The sequence below is a fragment of the Balaenoptera acutorostrata genome, chromosome 3 (assembly GCF_949987535.1).
Source record: "Balaenoptera acutorostrata chromosome 3, mBalAcu1.1, whole genome shotgun sequence".
NCBI lineage: Eukaryota > Metazoa > Chordata > Mammalia > Artiodactyla > Balaenopteridae > Balaenoptera > Balaenoptera acutorostrata.
The window spans coordinates 137493269-137513002 of record NC_080066.1 but is presented as its reverse complement, the minus strand read 5'-3'; the positions used below and the strand labels follow the sequence as shown (position 1 = coordinate 137513002).

The following is a 19734-nucleotide window of genomic DNA, read 5'->3' as shown; positions in this document are numbered from 1 at the left end:
TAACATAATATTGTAAATCAACTATAATTAAATTTTTAAAAAAAGAAGAAATTTTGGCAAATTCCATATGGTCTTCTCTGAAAATCCAACCAATGCTGATGACAGTATTCCTTTCCTAGAAGGAATATTTACTGCCATTGGAAGTCAATGGAATATGAGACAACAAGCTGAAATACAGCTTTTCACATAATCTTTTGTTGAATTATTGATGTTTTCTTTCTTTTTATAAGACAAAATGTCACAGTAAAAATTAGGGTTTCCAACCAATTCCAAGTCAAAATTCAGGATTACATTTCTGTCTTTGATGTTTTGTCAGTGATTACAACAGCTTCACAGATATTTAAAAGAAACAAACTAATAAAAGTTTAGCTGAAAATCGTCAAAGGTAGTTTTATGTTTAAAATACAACTTGCAAGAGACTGATTGGAAGAATCAATTAAAGAAGCTTAATGCTAGAAGATCACGTGGTCCAACCCCTGATTTTGTGATTATAATATTATTGTAGAAACATGGATATCAGATGCCTTCTTTGCCCCTCCTACACCTGCCTCTGGCAGTAGAACTCTAGGGGCTACAAAACAGACTTTCTTGCTCTCTGGTTTCAATTTAATAACCAATGGGGAGTCCCTATAGGATATCAAAGGAAGGGAGTATTATCAGGATCCCCCGGATGAATGCCTACCTTAATGAAAAGTCATAACTCATGTCAGGCAACCCTCTTCTTCCAGAATTTTTAAATCACTCCCTCCCCTTGTCCTTTCAGGCCCAAGTGCAGTAAGAGCTGTTGCTAAACCTGGGTACTGCCCTACCCACTCTGGTTTCTCACCCACAGTGGTTCTCAAATTTTAGCTTGCATTGGAATCGCCTGGTGGGCTCCTTAAACCCAGGTTACTAGTTACCCCCATGGCAAAGTTTCTAATTCATATGTCTGAGATGGCTGCTGATAATTTGCATTTTTAAGAAGCTCCCAGGTGATGCTAGAAGCACTGCCCTATAGCCCTGTACCTTGACCACTTTTTAATAAATTATCCTAATTTGAGTTTGTTATCTCTTCCTTCTGGAACCTTGACTAATATAAATGGCTAAAAAAAAAAAAAAATTTGTTGAAAATAGACAAAGTTTGTTGTATGATTAAACATGATTTTCAGGTGCTTGTTTGAAAAATCTTTAAATCAAAGAAGAGAAAGCTGTAGGGATTTAGGAAATCATTTTGTCCAATTATTAAATTTCAGAGCAGACAAAGAGAGGTCAAGTGATTTATCAGCCACTTGGTGTCCTGTTTTTCAGGGAAGCCTTTTCAGGATACTATTCTGCTTCTTATCATATAGCAGCTCTTACCTCTCTCACCCCACCTCCCTCTCCCCTCCCCTGGATTGTGTAATTGCCTTCTGTGTTTCCATTATCTCCGTCTTTAGGTTTGGGCTCCTGTGGTACATGTGGTGTTTCAAGTAATCACCATAGTTTGGGGCAACTCAGGATAAGATCTGTAGCTATTTTCAGCATAGGGCTTAGTAGAACCAAATGTTTCATTGATGTTTTGTGCTGATGGGAAATAAGAATCAATGGCAGGACCCTTGTTTGAATAATAGAGTCTGGTCTATCCATTATCTTCCAAGTCATCTTGCACTCAGTCACACAGAAACTCACCTGACACTTTGCTTCTCTCTCACCTACTTTCCAAAGACCTTTTCCCAATTAATCTTTATCAGCTTGGCTTTTCAAGTTGTTATCTGAGACCCCCACCCCTTGTCCTCCATCTGTTTAGGCAGTTGCTTTACTCAGCAGCTGTAGTTCTTTGCCCTTTTTGCTTTGAAGTTTCTAAGTGGAAACCCAAGGCACTGTCTGCCCAGCTCCACCCATACTTTCCTGGGAGCTGCAGCCTGTTGCAGTGTTCTCTGGTGACAGAAATTGGACCAGGAATCAGTAAAAGATACAGGTTCTTTCTTCAAGATTTTTTGACTACGGGCAGCTAGATTTCTCCCAGGAGGCTAAAGCTATGAGATTGGAAACTTGGGGGCTTTGAACAACCAGGTTTTCTGCAGAGAAAGGCAGGTGGCAGCCAAGTGAGGAGAAATGAATCTGGCATCCAGCAGTGAGAAATGGGGGTGCTGTTCAGCTACACCATGCCCTGGGTTCCAGCTGTTCCTGAGGATTAGGACATCCCTGGCCATCCTACCCTTTGATTGCTAAACTCATAAAAACTCCCCATTTTTGCTAAACCAGTTCAGTTTGGATTTCTATTTCATGAAGTCAAACATAGTGATTGATAAAATAGTACAAATGGTCATTTCTGTTTACCTGATCATTATTAGTAATAACAGTATACGTTTCTTGAGTATGTTCTATGGACCATTTAATCCATACAACACTCCTCAGATGTGGGTAGAACAGGAGAGAAAACTGGGGCTAAGAGAGATTACATGGCCATCTTCTGGCTCAATGTTGTGCAACTATACATGGCTGGGCCAGATTCCTACCAGGTATCCCCAGATTTAAACAACCTGTGTTCTTAACCACTATGTTCTCTCTGAATCTCAATTATACCAAAGTTCCTTTTCAAGTAACAGGCAAGGATAGAAGGATGGGATTTTCAGTGCTCTTTTGTACTCAGAATTCAGCATCATAGAGTTGAGCATCTTACCATTAAGTTTCATAGCATACACTTTCCAACTCTTGAGTATTTGCTCTACAATTTTCTCGGACTCAGCATAAAATTCTGCCTGGCAAAGTCCTGCTCATCCTTCAAAGCCCCATAGAAGCTTTCCTACTCCAGGCTGAATAAACCACTCACTCCCTTTCTTCCTGCTCTCCTGTTCACATTATAGTTAACGGGTTACATGTCTGACTCCAATACTATGTCGAGAGTTCCATGAAGTCATGGACCATGTATTCATCATTTGTCTAACTCCTGTTCCTTACACAATACCTGCCTCAGAATAGGTGCTTAATAACTACTTGTTGAGTTAAATTGATTTGGGAAGCATGCAGAGCCTAACCAGTGCAGATGAAGAAACCATATTCTTATGCCTGGACAATTATGAAAAATGGCACAAGGTGGCCCAAACACAATGGCTCAGGTGAGCAGATGTCTTTACAAGGGGCCGGGGACCATCTAGTGTGACTAATGGGAGACTTCCAATCCTTCACTCCTAATGCAGTTTATCCTCAATACCTGTCAAAGTCTGAACACTGTTCACTAACTGAATTTGCAATACCCAGGCACTCACTGTGGCATATAAAATACAATATAAATATGATTTATTTATGATCCTTGACTGTATCCCAGGTGACATTCTGAATATTTATTTTTGTCGGGGCTGGCTTGATATTAATTGATAGTACAAGACCATATAGTATGGGCCAGCGTCTTCATTTCCAGGACCTGAAATGACTGTTTCATGGACTAAGCTCTGAACATGCCTCTGGGCCTGGCTCTGAGTTTAAATTTGCCTTTTTAGGACAACGGTTTAAATGTCTCCAGTGGCTCAGCTATTCTCGGGTCTCTTCCATGAATCAGCAAGTGGGAGGCAGCTGGCAGCTGGCAATGAGATTTGAGCTATATTGCATAAGGACCAGGAGATAGAGAAGCCAGGACATAACACTGCAGTGAAAATGAGGAAGAAAGAGAAATCACTGGTTTGGCTTACAAATTCAACACTTGCTAGCTACATGTGATTTACCAACTTTTTAGTAACTATGGCCAATATTTTATCTCAACCCCATCTCAACTTGGTACTCAACCCATTTTTGGACTTCCTCCTTTCCACCTACAACTGCTGAGTAATCACAAAATGAAACCTGATACTCACCTAAGAAAACACAAGAAGGCACACCTCATGTAAATATAAATTATAAAAGATACCTGAAAGATAAATTAAAAATTACTCTTGGAGTATCTGAGTGTCACCCCTCTTGAAGAACATGAATAAATGAGAGTTCCCTGAATTTTAGACAGCCTCTTTTAATTGAATTTAAAATATTCAATTAGAAACATAACTGTGAGGCACAAGATGGCAGAGTAGGAAGACCTTGATCTCTTCTCCTCTCACAGGCACACCAAAATCACAGTTATTAACAGAACAGCCATCAATGAAAAAAAAACAGGACGTACCAGAAAAAATATTCTGCAACTAAAAATATAAAGAAGGAACCACAATGAGACAGCAGGAGGGGCGGAGTAGCAATATAGACAAATCCCATACCTGCAGGTGGGCAATCCACGAACAGGAGAATAATTACAACTGCAGAGGTTCTCCCAAAGAAGTGAGAGGTCTGAGCCCCACTTCAGGCTCCCCAGCCCAGGGGTCCTGTACTGGGAAGACAAGCCCCCAGAGCATTTGGCTTTGAAGGCCACAGGGCTTATTTTGGGAGTCCCAGAGGCCTGGGAGAAATAGAGACTTTATTCTTAAGGGGCTCACACAAAGTCTCAAATGCTCTGGAACCCAGGGTAGAAGCAGTAATTTGGTAGGAGCTTGGGTCAGACCTACCTTCTGAGCTCTAGAGAGTCTCCTGGAGAGGCAGGAGATAACTCCAATTCACCCTGGGGACATAGACTCCCGGCAGTCATTTTGGGGAGCTCCTTCTACCACATGGTAACACCATTCTGGAATCTTCCTTCTAGATTATTACCACAGAACCCAGTCCCACTGCAGCCCAACAGTCTGCAGGCACCAGTACTAAGATGCCTCAGGGCAAGCAGTTAACTGGACACTGACACAGCTCCACCTACCAGCAGACAAGCTGCCTTAAGACCCCCTGGGTCCACAGCCACCTCTGGACATGGCCCTCCTCACCAGAGGGCCCAGGATCTGTCCCCACACACCAGTGCACAGGCAATAGACCCAAGACCCCCAGGGCCTCCAGCCAGAGACCATGTGGGGCCCAGGCCCCACCCACCAGTGAGCCTGTCCTAGCCTCAGACCCAGCTGTACCCACCAGCAGGCAGACACTAGCCACAAAAAACCCAGCAACGTCCCAGTCTGTGGACTAGGCCTGCCCTGGAACTGGCTGGGCCTGGTCCCTGCCCACTAGGAGGCCAACACAAGCTTCAAGACACCAGCCCCCGCAGCCAACCGTGTCAGGAACCAGCCCACCTACCAGAGATCTGACACCTGCTCTGGTACCCCTAGGCCCTGCAACCAGACCCCAGGACATGGCTCTGTCCACCAGTAGGCTGGCACAAGCCCCAGGACCTGGTTTCATCCACCAGTAGGTGGGCAACAGCCCCAGGTTCTCCTGGATCCTGACTCTGCCCACCACTAACACAGCACTAGCCCTGGGACCTCCAGGGTTCTGCAGTCAGCTGCCTCATGACCAGACCCCACCAACCAGCAGCTGACAGCCTCTGTACAAGGCAGGACCTGGCAACCAACCAGACCAGGGCCAAATAAACCTACCAGACCACTGGTGTAGTCAGCTCGCCACAACAGAAATACCCACACAGTCCTCATAGAAGGAACCCCTAGAGCATATAGCTCTGGTGACAAGAGGGGAGTTTGCTATTGGAACTCATAGGATGTCTCCTACAGAAGGCCACTTCTCCAAAATCAGGAAATATAAACAACTTACCAGGTACATAAAAATAAAAATAGCAAGTTAGGCAAAATGAGGTGACAGAGGAACGTATTCCAAATGAAGGAACAAGATAAAATTCCAGAAGAAGAACTAAGTGAAGTGGAGACAGGCAATCTACCTGAGAAAGAGTTCAGGATAGTGATTGTAAAGATGATCAAAGAAATTGGGAGAAGAATGGATGCACAGAGTGAGAAGTTAGAAGTTTTTAACAAAGAGTTAGAAAACATTAAAGAATAAATATAAAGAGATGAAGAATACAATAACTGAAATGAAAAAATACACTAGAAGGAATCAACAGTAGACTAAATGATACAGAGGAATAGAACAACGAGCTGGAAGACAGAGTAGTGGAAATCACTTATGCTGAACAGAAAAAAGAATAAAAAGAAATGAGGACAATTTAGAGACCTCTGGGACAACATCAAGTGCACTAATGTTTGCACTATAGGCGTCCAAAAAGGAGAAGAGAGAGAGAAAGGGGTTGAGAACATAGTTGAAGAGATAATAGCTGAAAACCTCCCTAACCTGGAAAAGGAAACAGACATTCAAATCCAGGAAGTACAGATAGTACCATACAAGATTAACCCAAAGAGGAACACACCAAGACATATTGTAAATAAAATGGCAAAAATTGAAGATAGAGAATATTAAAAGCTTCAAGAGAAAAGCTACACTTTATGTACAAGGGAACTCATGCAAGGTTATCAGCTGACTTTTCAGCAGAAACTCTGCAAGCCAGAAGGGTGTGGCCCAATATTTTTAAAGTGATGAAAGCGAAAAACCTACAACGAAGAATACTCTACTCATCAAGGTTCTCGTTCAGATTTGATAGAGAGATCAAAAGCTTCACAGACAAGCAAAAGCTAAAAGAGTTCAGCACCACCAAACCAGCTTTAAAAGAAATGTTAAAGGAATTGCTCTAAGCAAAAAAGAACACAGTGAGAAACATGAAAATCATGTGAGGAGAAAGCTCATTGGTAAAGGCAAATGCACAGTAAAGGTAGGAAATCATCCCTCACAAAGCCAGTAGGAATGTTAAAAGACAAAAGTAGTAAAATCATCTATATTCACAATAAGCAATAATTGTGAGGGGAGGAGAGTAAAATGCAGGGTTGTTGGAATGCATTTGAAATTAAGAAATCAGCAACTTAAAACAATCATGCATATATATATAGATTGCTATATAAAAACCTCATGGTAACCAAAAACCAAAAATCTATAATAGATACACACACAAAAAAGAAAAAGATAATGCTAAAGATAGTCAGCAAATCACAAGAGATGAGAAAAAAGAATAAAGGAATTAAAAAAAAAAAGACCTACAAAAACAACCCAGAAACAATTAACAAAATGGCAATAAGAACATACATGTAAATAATTACTTTAAATGTAAATGGACTAAATGCTCCAATCAAAAGATATAGAGAAAAGAAATGAGAAAAAAACGATTACATGGAGACTAAACATGCTACTAAAAAACCAACGGGTCAATGAGGAAATCAAAAAGAAAATTAATAAATATCTTGAGACACATGACAGTGAAAACAAAACCATACAAAATCTATGGGATGCAGCAAAAGCAGTTCTTAGAGGGAAGTTAATAGCGATACAGGCCTTCCTCAAAAAAACAAGAAAAATCTCAAATAAACAACCTAACCTACCACCTAAAAGAATCAGAAAAACAAGAACAAACAAAACCTAAATTCAGCAGAAGAAAGGTAATAATAAAGATCAGGAAGGAAATAAATAAAATAGGGATTTAAAAAAACAATAGAAAAACATCAATAAAACCAAGAGCTGGTTCTTCGAAAGGGTAAAGAAAATTGACAAACCTCTGGCCAGGCTCATCAAGAAGAAAAGAGAGAGAACCAAAATAAGCAAAATAAGAAATGAAAAAGGAAAAGTCTCAACCGCAGAAATACAAAAAACCATAAGAGAATACTATGAACAATTATATGCCAACAAATTTGACAACCTAGAAGAAATGAACAACCTTCTAGAAACATAGAGCCCACCAAAACTGAATCAAGAAGAAATAGATAATTTGAACAGACCAATCACTAGAAGTGAAATAGAATCTGTAATAATAAAAAAACTCCCTGCAAACGAAAGTCCAGGACCAGATGGCTTCACAGGCGAATTCTACCAAACATACAAAAAACTTATATTTACCAATTCTTCTCAAACTCTTCTGAAAGATTGACTAGAAGGGAACACTCCCAAAAACATTCTATGAAGCCACGATCATCCTGATACCAAAAGCAAACTATTACAGACTATTACATTTAGAATGGACAAAGACAAAGATACCACCAAGAAAGAAAATTACAGGACAATATCTTTGATGAATATAGATGCAAAAATTCTGAACAAAATATTAGCAAACTGAATCCAAAAACACATAAAAAAAAATCATACACCATGACCAAGTGGAATTCATCCCAAGTTCACAAGGATGGTTCAACATACACAAATCAATCAATGTAATACACCACATTAACAAAAGAAAATTTAAAAACCACATGACCATCTCAATAGATGCAGAAAAAGCACTTGAAAAAATTCAACATCGATTCATGATAAAAACTCTTACCAAAGTGGGTATACAGGGGACATATCTCAACATAATAAAAGCTATTTATGACAAACCCACAGCCAATACGATACTCAACAGTGAAAAGCTGAAAGTCTTTGCACTAAAATCTGGAACAAGACAAGGATGCCCACTCTCACCACTTCTGTTCAACATAGTATTGGAAGTCCTAGCCACAGCAGTCAAACAAGAAAACAAATAAAAGGTATCCAGATTGGAAGGGAAGAGGTAAAATTGTCACTACATGAAGATGACATGATACTATATATAGAAAACCCTAAGGACCCACACAAAAACTACTAGATCTGATAAATGAATTCAGCAAAGTAGCAGGATACAAGATTAACATTCAGAAATTGGTTGCATTTCTTTACACTAACAATGAAAATCAGAAAGAGAATGTAAATAAAAAGAACAATTCCTTTTAAAATCGCACACACAAAAAAACCTAGGAGTAAACCTGACCAAGGAGGTGAAAGACTTACATGCTGAGAACTATGAAACATTAGTAAAGGAAATTAAAGAGGATTCAAAGAAATGGAAAGATATCCCATACTCTTGGATTGGAAGAATTAATATTATTAAAATGGCAATATTACCCAAAACAATCTACAGATTTAATACAATCCCTATCAAATTATCCATAACATTTTTCACAGAACTAGAACAAATAATCTAAAAATTTATATGGAACCATAAAAGACCCAGAATTGCCAAAGCAATCCTGAGGGGGAAAATAAAACACAGGAGACATAACTCCCCCAGACTTCAGACAATACTACAAAGGTATAGTAATCAAAACAGGGTGGTACTGGTACAAAAACAGACATATAGATCAATGGAACAGAACAGAAATAAATCCGCACACCTACAGTCAATTAATCTTCAACAAAGGAAGCAAGAATATAAAATGGGAAAAAAAGACAATCTCTTCAGCAAGTGGTGCTGGGAAAGTTGGACAGCCTCATGTAAATCAATGAAGTTAGAACACACCCTCACACCATGCACAAAAATAAACTCAAAATGGCTTAAAGACTTAAACATAAGACATGACACCATAAAACTCCTAGAAGAGAGCATAGGCAAAACATTCTCTGACATAAATCGTACCAATGTTTTGTTAGGTCAGTCTCCCAAGGCAATAGAAATAAAAATAAACAAATGGGACCTAACCAAACTTACAAGCTCTTGCACAGTAAAGGAAATCATTAATAAACAAAAACAAAAATAAACACAAAAAGATAACCTACAGAATGGGAGAAAATATTTGCAAATGATGTGCCAGATAAGGGATTAATCTCCAAAATATATAAACAGCTCACACAACTCAACAATAAGAAAACAATCCAATTGAAAAATCGGCAGAAGACCTTAATAGACATTTCTCCAAAGAAGACATACAGATGGCCAGTAGGCACATGAAAATATGCTCAACATCACTAATTATTAGAGAAATGCAAATCAAAACTACAATGAGGTACCACCTCACACTGGTCAGAATGGCCATCATTAAAAAGTCTACAAATAACAAATGCTGGAGAGGGTGTGGAGAAAAGGGAACCCTTCTACACTGTTGGTGAGAATGTAAGTTGGTGCAGCCACTATGGAAAACGGTAGGGAGGTTCCTCAGAAAACCAAAAATAGAACTACCATATGATCCAGCAATCCCACTCCTGGGCATATAACTGGACAAAACTATAATTCAACAAGATACCTTCACCTCTGTGTTTCTAGCAGCATTATTCACAATAGCCAAAACTTGGAGACAACCTAAATGTCCATCTACAGATGAATAGATAAAGAAGTGGTACATATATACAATGGGATACTACTCAGCCATAAAAAAAGAACAAAATAATGCCATTTGCAGCAACATGGATGTGACTAGAGGTCATCATACTAAGTAAAGTAAGTCAGAAAGAGAAAGACAAATACCATATGATATAACTTATATGCAGAATCTAAAATGTGACACAAATGAACCTATCTACAAAACAGAAACAGACTCACAGGCAGAGATCAGACTTGTGGTTGCCAAGGGGAGGGGGAGAGGGATGGACTGGGAGTTTGGGGTTAGTAGATGCAAACTATTACGTTTAGAATGGACAAACAACAAGGTCCTACTGTATAGCACAGGGAACTATATCCAATCTCCTGAGATAAACCATAATGGAAAAGAATATTTAAAAAAAAAGAATGTATATATGTGTATAACTGAGTCACTTTGCTGTACAGCAGAGATTGGCACAAACTGTAAATCAACAATATTTCAATTTTAAAAAGTATTATTAAAAAAAATGTAGAGTGGCTGAATGGATCCAAAACCAAGACCTACAAGAAACTCACTTCATATCCAAAGACATAAACAGATTGAAAGTGAGAGATGGAAAAAGGTATCCATGCCAATGGAAATCAAAAGAAAGCCAGGGTAGCAATACTTTCATCAGACAAAATAGAATTAAAATAGAGTTAAAGTAGAGACTGTTACAAGAGACAAAAAAGGACACTACATAATGATCAAGGGATCAATCTAAGAAGACATAACAATTGTAAATATACATGTACCCAACATAGGGGCACCTAAATACATAAAAGCAAATATTAACAGACATAAATGGACAAATCAACAATAACATAATACTAATAGGGGACTTTAACACACCACTTACATCAATGGACAGATCATTCAGACAGAAAATCAACAAGGAAACACTGGCCTGAAGTGACATATTAGACAAGATGAAATTAACAGATACATAGAGAGAGAGAACATTTGTCCAAAAGCAGCAGAATACACATTCTTGTCAAGTGCATATGGAACATTCTCCAGGATAGATCACATGCTAGGCCACAAAATCAAGCCTCGGTATATTTAAGAAAATTGAAATCATATCACCATCTTTTCTAACAACAACACTATGAGACTAGAATTCAACTACAAGAAAAAAACTGCAAAAAGCACTGACATGTAGAGGTAAACAATATGCTACTAAACAACCAATGAATCACTAAAGAGATCAAATAGGAAATAAAAAAATACCTGGAGACAAATGAAAACAAAAACACAATGACTCAAAATCTATGGGACTCAGCAAAAGCGGTTCTAAGAAGAAAGTTTATAGCTATACAAGCTTACCTCAGGAAAGAAAACATTTCAAATAAACGATCTAATTTTACACCTAAAGGAGCTAGAAAGCAAAGAACAAACAAAACCGATTAGTAGAAGGAAATAAATCATAAAGATCAGAGCAGAAATAAATGAAATAGAGGCTAAAAAAATTGAAAAGATCAATGAAACTAAGAGCTATTTCTTTGAAAAGATAAACAAAATTGATAAACCTTTAGCCAGACTCATCAAGAAAAAGAGAGGGTCCAAATCAATAAAATCAGAAATGAAAAAGGAGAAGTTACAACGGACATGGCAGAAATACAAAGGATCATAGTTGCTATGAGCAACTATATGCAAATAAAACGGACAAAACGGACAACCTAGAAGAAATTCATAATTATGTACAATCTCCCAAGTCTAAACCAGGAAGAAATAGAAAATATAAACAGACTAATTACCAGTAATGAAATTGAATCAGTAATAATAAAAAAAAAATCTCCCAGTAAACAAAAGTCCAGGACCAGGTGGCTTCACAGGTGAATACTACCAAACATTTAGAGAATAATTAACACCTATCTTTCTTAAATTATTCAAAAAAATTTGCAAAGGCAGGAACACTTCCAAACTCATTCTGTGATGTCAGCGTCACCCAGATACCAAAGCCAGACAAAGATATAACAAAAAAAGAACATTGCAGGCCAATATCACAGATGCAAAAACGTAGATGCAAAAGTCCTCAACAAAATATTAGCAAACCAAATCCAACAATACATCAAAAGGATAATACACCATGATCAAGTGGTATTTATCCCAGGGATGCAAGGGTTTTTCAATATCTGCAAAGCAATCAATGTGATACACCACATTAACAAATTGAAGGATAAAAACCATATGATCATCTCAATAGATGCAGAAAAAGCTTCTGACAAAATTCAACTTCCACTTATCATTAAAAATTCTCCAGAAAGTGGGAATAGAGTGAACTTACCTCAACATAATATAGGGCATATATGACAAACCCACAGCTAACATCATTCTCAACAGTGAAAAAGCTGAAAGTATTCCACTCTCACTACTTTTATTCAACATATTGGAAGTCCTAGCCAGAGCAGGGAGACACAACAAAGTTGGATTTTAGTGATCAATCTGATGGAAAAGTGTATAGTGGATTTAATAGGAGACCCTGTTGGCAGTCTTACCAGTTAGGAATTCAACAGTCAGCCTTACGAAGAAAAGGGAGGAAGCAAGCATAACATCACTTTGCTTTCCTTGAGGTAAACTATTTGACTGTGATAACAGTTCTAATTCAGAACAGATATGTCAACCCAAACACCATTTTCTAATGTTCATTTCCAGTTAATGGATTTATCTAAAAAGACCCTTTGTCTTAGGGACACAGACCTTGCCAACATAGCATTCTCTTTTTAGGACCCTCTTTTTTAAAATTAGAAATGAACTCAATGAATGTTCCATATATTTTACTGCCAAGGCATTTAAAAATCTGTTTTCCTTCAGGAAATTCTCAAACTGGTATGAACTCTTTCTTCCCAGGTACCTCCAGATCATCAGTTACTCGATGTAAACCAGGAGCCAACTGCCCCAGTTCACACAGCAGCGTCAGCAGACAACTGTCCCCTCTGTCTGTCACCGAAGATTCTTCTGCTCCTATTCTTGAACTTCAGAGTCGAGGATCCTCTGGAGTTTGTGGACATAGAGCCGAGAGGCAGAACAGATCAGGTATGTGGGTTAACCTCCTCTTAAATAACAGTATATTTGGTAAGCTTCTAGCCAGCAATGAAAGATCTCACCATTGGCACAGAACGTAGAGATGTTACATGGACTCTCAGGAGTGCATGTGGGGAAAGTTGATCAAGTGGGAGGAGAAGGAAGAAAGGAAATGTGCAGATATAATCCATTAATGATGTACGGTGTACAGTGTAGCAGAGAAATAATACCAAAACCTATAATTGGAGGGCTTAACAGTGACTTATAATGAAGTTTATAAGGAAACTAGTTTTCTCATCTTCAAGATGTCAAAAGCCAGCATCTTTTACCTCAATCCTGGGATTTAGTAATAGCACACTGTACCCATTCTGAGAAGAATAAAAGTACCAGTAAAATCACAGACTCTGCTCTTGTCTTTATGAGGACCGCCAGTCCTTGGAGCCCTTCTAGTTTTCCCAATTTTACACCTCCCTCAGGACACTTCAGTTGTCTCCCTGATCAGCATTTACTATTAAATCAAGACCTTCGGCATTTCCTCACATCTGCCTGACCACTTACCAACTCCTGGGTTACTTGGTTACTGGACTTGCTAGATAAATTTCCTTACTATATCCATGGGTTTCCCAGCAAACTTATCATTTTAAAATGCAGCTGGGTCCACTAGGCTGCTGCCCAATACTGTTACATTTTGGTGGTGGACATCGTACTGCCTTCCCCAGAGATGCTGTCAAGCTCTGAGTCCTTACTCACTTCCTCTCATCATCTGACCACACTTCTACTTTCCTGAAAAGACTAAAACAATTGTGTGCTAAGAGATGCTTTCCTCTCTGCCTCAAAATGTCTCTGTTCTCTTGTTTGCGAATTTGCTAATTACCATCATTGTGGGGACCACCTTTGATTTTTGTGTTTGCTACCATTCTGATGTTGACTCCTTCTGCATCCATGATCACCTTCTCTCCATCTCTTCCACCTACATTTTCAATCTCTCCTTCTCCGTTTATTCCTTCAGCTTGGGCAGCAACATATTAAAATCTCTTGCATCCTTAAAATCAATAGTGACAGCAGCAAAAACAACAAAATACTCTATTCAAAATAAGTGGGTAGTGAAAAAAACCTGAAAAAAAACCCCTCAAACTTTGAGAACACTAGCTTAAAAAAATAAACAGAAGAGAAATGGTAATTCAGGGGACTCAGGTAAACAAAGGTATAGAGGAAGTGTGAAAGCCTCTTGTAGGGTCCTACTTATTTGATAAGAGGTTTTATATGAGAAAAGATTTTTTCAAAAAATGACAATATTTTAAAATGGAATCTCAGCAACTATGGACCCCAAGGCTAAAACTCTTTTTTAGAAAGTGAAGAAAATCACATGTTAAATCTTCAGAAAGTTTTAATTGGCTTTAATAAGTTACAGTAATATTCTTATCATCCCAGTTATCTGCAGAACAGTATGTTCCAGTTAATTAAATATGGTTAATAAATTTGCCCTACCTATCATATACAGATTACAAATCTTAAAAACTGTACCATTAAAGACCACATGGGGCATGATTTACTCTTTCTGTAATGATTCAGAAGACATTTGAGGATATTCCTAGACACCAAAAAGAGAAGAGAAAAGGAGAATAATCTGAAGACCATTCTTTCATGAATGTTATGGTACTTAACCTCAAAATGAAACCCATGAGATAGATATTATCACTGTTTGACAGAGAACCTAAGATGGAATTAAACATATACTCAGGGCCATCCAATGGCAGGACTAGGACTTTCACTCATGTTTCCAAATTCCAGTGGCCTCTACCATCAATTTGTATGACTCCAATCAAGGTTCATAGAAATGGATGGAATTCCTGGTAAATCAATTTTAATGATATATACAAAACAATAAATCTAAGCAGGACTCTAGAAAATCATGCTTAAAATGGTCAGAAAAATAAAAGAACTCTGGAGAGCCAATCTTTCTATGGTATCTGTAGATAGTAAAATTAAAGAATTGTCAACAATTCAATTTAGTTAGCAGAAGAAAGAATGAGTCAATACTAGGTGGGGATTTAGGTGACTATTGGTGTCATCAAACATATTCTCCATGCTCTGACGGTGGTACAGATGCAATCTTCAAAGAAGGTGACCGTGAAGGCAGATATCAACTCAAAGGGATACTTAAAATCGTTCCTCCTTTATAAGCTATTCCCTGAGAATAACGTGATCTGAAGTGTAGTAGAGTACACCTTTCTCTTAATATCACTTCTATTAAACCTCATGCAAGACTACCATTCCTGCCAGGAAACAACATTTTCTCCAAACCATTTCTGAAACTTCCAGTGTTTAAACGGGGAGCTCAAGCCTGAAACCTAGACAGAATCAATATTCAGAATAAAAAGTTTAGACCTTGGAGTCATACTGTCTTAGGCTCAACCTTGAACAACCTTTAATACAAGTCTCAGTTTTTTCATCTGTAAAATGGGAATAATACCTACTTAATTGGGTAGGCTCATGTTCCCTTCCCAGCCTTCCAACACCAGAGTCTCTTATTCCACCCTCTTATTCATTTTTGTTTTTTCCCTTTACTGTCTGTATAAGCCACATGATCATACAGGGAATTTGCAGAACAGTTATCAGGTATAGTCTGTACACAGGCAAGGGAGCTGGCTAACATACAGACTCGTCTCAATGTCACTGCATCATGGGAGTTTCTCCTGATCATTATGCCCCTCTCCTCTTAACAAGTGCTTCTCTGCTTCCATGTGGCCTTGTATCTGCCATACTTGGCCCTTATCATACTGTATTAGATGTGTTTTCTGGCCTTTGTCTAGATTATGAGCTCAAGTCTTTCTTTTTTGAACCCCTGGGACCCGACTATCTAACTAACTCCTGGTAGTCTCCATAGGACTTTGTTGAATAAATAAATAAAAGAATACCAGTTTTCATCTTCTGGAGGCCTAGGCTCTGAGAACTCTGTTTATAAGACTTGGAAGTCATGTAGTAATTGCTGTGTTCATCCTTACTTGGTTTATATTCTGCAGTGAAGAATTCACTTTCAAGTCTTGCTACCCACTTTCCCCAAATAATTATATCACGAAGCCTTAGCTGGATGAAAGCCTTTACCCCAGTGGGGCAGTCCCACCTGGGTCATTAAGCAGTGCGCACACATTCAACAGGAGAGCCAGCAGATTCTGGAGAGGAAAAGTGAGAAACCATCCACTCTCACCTGCTATCTGTGGGCTGCACCACTTTCTTAACCCCAGGATAAGCCTTACGCTCAAAGGAGGTCCCTGCAGACACAGCAGAATCTTGCAGACAATTCTGCCTCCTTTCCCCCAGGATTCTACTATCTGGGGACTCAGGGTGACCACTGCTCCCATTAAATTTCCTGACAGGTACATAGATTCATTGTGTTGAACTTGTTTTCTCTGTCAGGGGAGAAGGCCTTTATGATTGTCACTTTCAGAGAGCTTTGACTATTTTAGTGGGGAAAAAAATGCTACTAAATTTTCTTAGTAAATGTAAAAATACAAAGCAGAACTCACTGTGCTCCCAGAAACATATTAAGTCGTAATTTGCTCTGAGGTGGAAGGTAATTTTGTGCAGTCCAGACTTGCTCTGTTCTGGGGACACATCCTTTTCAGCTTAATAGTCACCTTTGCTGCAGTTAAAAAAAAAAACAAAAGAAAACTCAGTGGAATTAACAGCATATACTTGTTTCTTGTTCACATTTCATGTCAGCAGACACAGGGTTCTGCTCATTCTCCCACATAGACCAAAAGAGCAGCTTCTGTTTGGGATTCTCCATCCTAGTGGCAGAAAGGAAGAGTTAGAGAGGTAGTGGGACCCTGTGATGGCTCTTAAAGCTTCTGCTGAGCGGTGGCATACCACACACCTGTTTACGTTTGATCAGACAAAGCAGGTTACGTGGCCAAAGCCTTTGGAGCTGAAATGTGTAATGCTCTCACAAGGAAGTGGGTAGGGTACACCCAGGAACAGAGAGCACCCACCAAGTTCATGAGCATCGTCATAGCCTGGATAGGGGTCCAGATACACACTGTACTTTACAGATCAGAGACTCCAGATTCCAGACAGAAAATGAGCTAGAGTTATCTGTCTCTTCAAATGACAGCAGGAGAAAAAAAAAGAACACTGGTGATTCTACTGTCTGCCTTTTTGATTGCTGTTTTATAACTTGATTTCCACACATTTGTATTCCTTTCCTGTTTGCAGGGGATGACGGAACGCAGACTCATCCTGAGAATAGCAGCCAAGAAAACAGAATCAAGGCTCGCTGCCTATCCTGCGCGTCTATGGTTCTGAAGGCCATCTGGGGACTTTTGATCATCTTGTCAGTGTCATCATCTTGGGTTGGAACCACACAGATTGTAAAAATTACTTATAAGAACTTCTACTGTCCATTTTTCATGACTTGGTTTTCAACAAACTGGAACATTATGTTTTTCCCAGTCTATTACTCTGGTCATCTGGCCACTGCTCAAGAAAAGCAATCTCCAATGAAAAAATTCAGGTAGGTTTCATGTTAAATGGCCAATAGGAGATGGTTTGAAATAATTTCATGCAAATATGCATAATTTCATCTCTTTGGAATATGAGTTGAGTTGAGGAGTGTGGAGAGGCAGGATCTAAGGTCGGTAGCGAACATATTAACACGAGGAAACAGAATCAGTACCACCCCAAAAATTATTAAGTGTCTACAACGTGCCAGGCACTGCACTGGTGCTTTTGTGTATCTTATCTTATTAGCCATCATTGGTGATAACAGCCACGTTTTAAGACGGTGTTAATTATCCCCATTTTAACACAAGAGGTAATAGGTTTGGAGACATTCAGGTACTTGTCCACGGTCACACACTTATAAGTAATGGAACCCAGATTTTAATTCAGATCAATTTATCTCTTGCCACGTTTTAAAAGAACAACCCAGGGTCTCGAGCCCAAGGGAAAAAAAAAACTGTATTAATAAGATTATCACAAAAACATTTGGTCAGTATTCTGGACACAGTGGTGTTATAGCAGATGAAATGACTTGGTCTCAGGTAAAGGGAAGTTTGGCCTTGGGATGGTTTCAAAGATGCTGTTCTTTGCTGGCTAGGAGCACAGAGAGGCTTGTCTGTTGCTTTGCTAGCCATGAACTTGATAGTGCCATGGTTCTAGTGGTTGCTCGGAGCTAAACCTGACTTCTGCAGCCCCATCTTGGGGAGATCGGGAAGCTGGCAGACATGTCATCCAGCCCCGCACAGCACTCAAGGAAGGCAAAAGCAGCATTCGGGTCAAAGTCCTGTGCTAACAGACAGTTTCTTGAAAAGAAAAGCCAGAGCTAAGGAATAACTTCCAGGACCGTCACTCTGATCACCAAGAGAAAACAGCAGTCTTGACCTCAGCAGATGGCAGGGGGAGAGCGACAGTTTTCCTCACCCGCTTACTGCTCCTCAGCAGAATGACGATAAATTTGTATTGCAGGAGCCAAAATAACCTTTCTTTCTTGCCCTTTTACCTAATGAAAGGAAGGAGTGACTGTTACCATTGATGCATTATACAACTGTTCTTGAAAACTTAAGACACTGTGAAGGCTTAATCTTCAACTTCCAATTTATCACCAGCTTGGAAGTGCCCAGGAATATTGAAGTCATATTGTGAGCTGATTTTCCACGTGTGTCCATGAACATTCAGCTATCATTAAAGAAACAAAAAACAATCCAAGAACGATAAATGTTTTCTGGTTTGGAGGAAAGAAAAAAGCCTTATACCTGTTTGGGATTGCTAAAAATACTTTCTATTTCTTCCCATCAAAATAGACATGATGCTGGGGCATAAGATCTTTATTAATAACAATATTTAATACATGATTGCAAGGGACATGATTATCAGAATAAAATTCTCCCTGTTTGAAAATACCTCCATTTACCCATAGCATGTGTTCCTATGGTTTAGACACACATGCTGATAAAAACAGCAAAAGTTTAGTCTGGGAAGTAATACCTCAGAACACCTCAAAGCAAGCCAAGTCAGTTTTATTGAAGAGAATACATTTACAAGAGGCTCCTGCTGACAGACGTGTTGTCTGGGGAATGAATTTCATCTTCACCGCATCTCTCATGTTGAACTAACTCTGAATTTAGTGAGACCTGTGACTTGACAAGACACCTCATCCTGTTAGTGCCTCGTGTGAAGTTGACCATTTCTGAAACTGAATCAAAGAGCTTTTATTGTCAAGCAGAAAACATTGTCTGTGAAAGGAATATTCTCCAGTGGCCCCCTCCATATGATAGGTAAACATTGCCAGAAAGTGCTGAGATCCTTGATCTTTTTTCCCTGTAGACTCATTAACACCATCTGCCAAGAAGACAACCCCTGAGGCTCTCATGGCAGAACAAGGGGAAAATAGAGTTAATATATAAGACTGAAAACAGGATTTGTCCCATAGCGCCAGACCCTCTGCCTATTTTCTCCTTTTCTCTTGAATGCTATGAAAGCATTTCTAGTCTTTTTCTTATCACTAACATCAAAAGAATTTTCAGTAAGGTATCAAATCTAGATGGTAAGGATTGTTCATTTGGAAGTAGTTTTTGATATTTCAATCATTCCATTTATATACTATCAAGAGAATTCAATTGCCTCAGGTGAATTTGAAATTTAAGAAGAAAAAAATTATGTACCATAGTTTTGATGGTATATCAAAATGGTATCAAAGGGTAATTTCTTAAGAAAAAAAAACTCTAGAAAGCAT

At 38.9% G+C, this 19734-nt stretch overlaps 1 protein-coding gene across 2 annotated transcripts in view; it reads left to right on the top strand.

Annotated features, from left to right (window-relative positions):
• Positions 1-19734, top strand: part of SLC35F4 (solute carrier family 35 member F4) — a 275047-nt gene that overhangs the window by 234591 nt on the left and 20722 nt on the right. For both annotated transcript variants that reach the window (XM_057543613.1, XM_007192926.1), the window contains exons 2-3: positions 12828-13013; positions 17217-17514. In XM_057543613.1, coding sequence (XP_057399596.1) covers positions 12828-13013; positions 17217-17514 — 484 coding nt within the window. The remainder of the gene's footprint in view (positions 1-12827; positions 13014-17216; positions 17515-19734) is intronic.